At 39.2% G+C, this 4,223-nt stretch overlaps 1 protein-coding gene across 1 annotated transcript; it reads right to left on the reverse strand.

The window, feature by feature from the left end:
- Positions 1-940: 940 nt before the first annotated feature.
- On the reverse strand, positions 941-1,873 carry Olfr796 (olfactory receptor 796). Its single transcript, NM_146931.1, has one exon. The coding sequence runs from the start codon at positions 1,871-1,873 to the stop codon at positions 941-943; it is 933 nt and encodes a 310-aa protein (NP_667142.1).
- Positions 1,874-4,223: the final 2,350 nt, after the last annotated feature.

Raw genomic sequence — 4,223 nt, forward strand, 5'->3', positions numbered from 1 at the left:
AAAGAGAGGCAAGATTTTGGGGGAAGTTTTATAAAAAATCATTAAAAGATTTCCTTACTATTGTGTATTTTATTTTCCTTATAACTATGAAGTGAAGAATGTACTGGATTTTAAAAGCTATTTCAGTTTTCCCTTAAGTGACATTCAAATATTATCATTTCCCATATGTTGTAAGTAAATAAACACAAAATATAATTACAATTTATTGGAAAAGGTTTATAATGGTTGAGGCATAAGAGTAATTAGATGCATTGATGTAACAAATTTGAAGGAGGAATAGTTGAACATTACAAGATGAATGAAAACTTGCTAGGTGGACATGATGGCTAAGATGTATATGGCTAAGTTTTAAAAGAATTGCTTTTGAGAAGACCCAGAGATATAAGAAGACTTTGTGGGAATAGGAGACTCTGGAAATAAACTTAAAATAGGAGATAGATGACCATACAGAGGATTCCTCTGGTTAAGTTATCCTCCCAGAGAGGAATGTCTATGAAGCAGAAGGGCTGTTGGAAGGATCGCTTAAAAATGGTTTCTCAAACTCCAGTCCCCCATACAGACTAACCTGTCTTCCCTTTACAGGAAGGGGGAATGATGTGACTAGTATCCTCAGACTTACATGGTTCTCTGGCTACTGATATGACCAAAGTAGTCGCCTTGCCCAGGATTCAAGACAATTCAGAGAATGTTTCTTTCCCAAGGCAAGGATCCCTTATATCCCGATGCTTCTTAATAAATTCCACTTCAATAGTGAATCTGGGATATGGAATAAGAAGTAAGACACAGGCCATCCATGTCTCAATTCCGGCACCTTCTACCAGGAGGACTTACTTATTTTACATTTCTTTGTGGATCCTGCTAGGTTGAAGTTTGATCTGAACACCTGAATGCTGGGAGCAGGAACACTGAACAAGTGAAAGCACCCCAGTTCCCCTTAGGGTTAGGGAACCTGCCTTTTCATGTGTTTTAGGGCCCCTATCACCTCTTTGTTCCGGAGGGTATAGATGATGGGGTTGAGCATGGGTGTGACCACTGTGTAGAAGAGACTAAGGATGCGGTCTGTGGTGACAGAAGAGCCTGCTCTGGGTCTGATATATGTGATGCTGGCCGTTCCGAAGAAGAGGGAGACCACAAGCAAGTGGGAGGAGCAGGTAGAGAAGACCTTGCGGCGGCTCTGGCTAGAAGCAATTGCCAGGATGGCTCCCAGGATGCGGGCATAAGAAGTAACTATCAGAGAGAAGGGGATCATGATAAAGACCACTGTGGCAGTCATTACAGAAATTTCACTCCTGTGCTTCCCAGCACTTGCTAGCCTCAGTACTGGCAGGATGTCACAGAGGAAGTGTGGGATGATGGGGCGGCTAGGGAAAGGCAGAGTGAAGATGAGGGAAGAGTGAGTGGTAGCTGTGATGATGCCCATGATCCATGAAGTTCCCACCATGGCTATGCAGGCCCGGTGGTTCATTAGGGTAGAGTAGTGCAGGGGCTGACAGATGGCTGCATAACGGTCATAGGCCATGGCTGTGAGGAGACAGCACTCTGAGATACCCAGGACAATGAAGAAGTACATCTGGGCTGCACAGCTCCTGAAGGAGATGGCCTGGGGATGTGAGGAGGTCAAGTCAGCCAGAACTCTGGGCACAATGTCTGTGGTGTAGAGAAGCTCCACCATGGAAAGATGGCGCAGGAAGAAATACATGGGGGAGTGCAGCACAGGGCTGGTTTGGGTAAGAAAGATGATCAGTGAGTTGCCCAGAAAGGTTATCAGGTAGACAAGAAGTACCAACCAGAACAGTGGCCCCTGAAGGGCTCTGAGGTCAGAGAACCCCAGTAGGAGAAACTCAGTTGTTGTAGTTTGGTTTTCCTCATCCATGATTCCAGGGCACAAGCTTTGCACAGCTAAGAAAGAGAAATAGTTTTGAAATAACCAATACTTCTGTAATGCAGTAAAACAGTTTCCATGCAGTCTCTTCTCAAATCTAGAGAGCTGGTGTCTTTCATTTTCACACGAGTCATGAATCCCAGAGATTGAACTCACCTGGACTAATAATGAGGAAATAGTATGGCTGTGATTTAACCAAGGCTTTTGACCATTCAGTCTGTGTTTCTGCCACTTTTACCTTCTCTGTGCTGCCTTCCATACGGAGAACTTTAGATGGAGCAGTTGTGTCCTTTGTACTAAAGATACTGAAACTGAAACTCAAATGGCCACACATGCCCATTGAGTCATGCCCAAGGTAGTGTCTAACAGTCATCACAATATTCCTAGAATTAAGATGCCCCATAATGATGTGAACATTTATTATATAACAGCATAGACAAATCACAATTAGGATTCTGGTACCTGCCATGATTCCCTTCTTGCCTTTTAGTCTCGGTCCCTGTGTTACAAGGTACACTGCTCAGAATAATCTCTATGAGTATTTTGTTGACATTTCACTCACCATCCAAGCTTCAGTTCAAGTTGTATGACCACTTGTGTATTCCATATACTTAGAAATATTTATTCATGGCATTTCAGGATTAAATGAGACAGGTAGGAGTAAATATTTCTATGGACAACACTAACATTTTATGTAAAACAATTTCAAAAGGTGTTGTTTGGTGTGTTTGAACAGGAATGATTACAGGGCACTCACTATGGAATAAAGCAATGCCCCCAGTATTAGCCTCCTCTGTTTATAGGGAAAGTCTTAATTACAGTGCGTTTGGACATGTAGTGGCTTATTGAACCTCTAACTTCTCTTTTACTAGAAGTCCTCAACTATTTGAAGAACATATTTTTGAAGAAAAACTTCCATTTTTATCCATATTCTCACAAGATACATGCCACAGACTCAGGATATTTTATTGTTGCTTCCAGCGAGACCCTAAAGGACAAGGTGGGAAGAGGTTGCTAACATTTCCCAAGTGCCTCATTGCTGCAGTGTATACTGCCTAGGGCTTAGTGTTTATAAAATAATAGTATAACACAGAAAACTTTTTCCCTGTTTTGAAGATGAGGGAATGGAATTTGAGACAGCCTTAGTAATGTCCCCCTAGCCACTTCTCTACTAAGTAAGATTGGGCACAAGCTCAAGTCTTTCTAAGTTCAGATTCTGAAATTTCTAACTTCATAGCCACTAATTTATCAAATATCACAGAAGCTAATTCAACTAAGGCAGTACTTGAAACATATCATATCTTCCCCAGACATATGTAAGATGAATTAAAGAATACCAGTTATATAAATGAGAACACATGAACAGAAAATTAAATGACTTATTTAAAGTTAGGTAACTAGTTAGAAAAGATGGAGCATTGTATCCCAGTTTCCAGAAACCTAGGTCTTAAGATAAACCAGTCATTCATTCTCTATGTCCATCTCCTACATGAGTTTAGTCCAACAATTTGCTTACTTACTTTCTTTACTCAGGCAAGAGGCTGGAGTTTCTGCCATTGCTCATGTACCTAACCTTCACAGCATCCTTTGTCCTTTCACTATATATTTTGCCTAAAACTTACAATTTGAGATTGCTACATGCTAAGAATTTTATGTTTTCTCATTTGTCTATACAAAAACATGGGTACTAATCTAATTGTCATGGTAGAAAAAGAACAAAAGCCCCCAAAGTTTAAACTACTCACCTGACAGAGACAGGATTGTATATTTAAGCCATGTACTTTGGAAAAATGAATGAGTATATTTTAACAGGGGTATCCAGCCTCAGTGATCATAGATCCTTCTAGTGCCCAAATCCACATAAATAACATGTAATAGATCCTTTTTTTTCAGAATTTTCAAGTGCTATTTTTTCAAATAAAATATTTTAAAATATTTGTAATGGAGAATTTTGATCACCTTTGCTGGATTTCTTTCCTCCATATACATTTTCTCAAGCCCTTGTTCCATAGAACACCTGTTACATGCTTTTAACTATCATATCCACATTATCTTGTTTTCTTCCAATCACTTTAATATTTTCTGTAGACATTTTATCACAAAATCACACAATGATCAAAATGAGAATAAGAACATCTGTTCTTGTAGTATTCCATTGATTTTCTCCAATAACATTTAATAAACTCTCTGCATATGTTTGCAATTCAAAATGTGCAATTCAAAATGTTCCATTTTGTGAATATTATATCTGATACAAACAATATCTTTGTATGTATCTATATTTATTTTTTTTCACATATTTTTTCTAGGATAAATTTTCAGAATGAGGTGTATTGGTTGA

The sequence above is a fragment of the Mus musculus genome, chromosome 10 (genome assembly GCF_000001635.26).
Source record: "Mus musculus strain C57BL/6J chromosome 10, GRCm38.p6 C57BL/6J".
NCBI classification, from domain to species: Eukaryota; Metazoa; Chordata; class Mammalia; order Rodentia; family Muridae; genus Mus; species Mus musculus.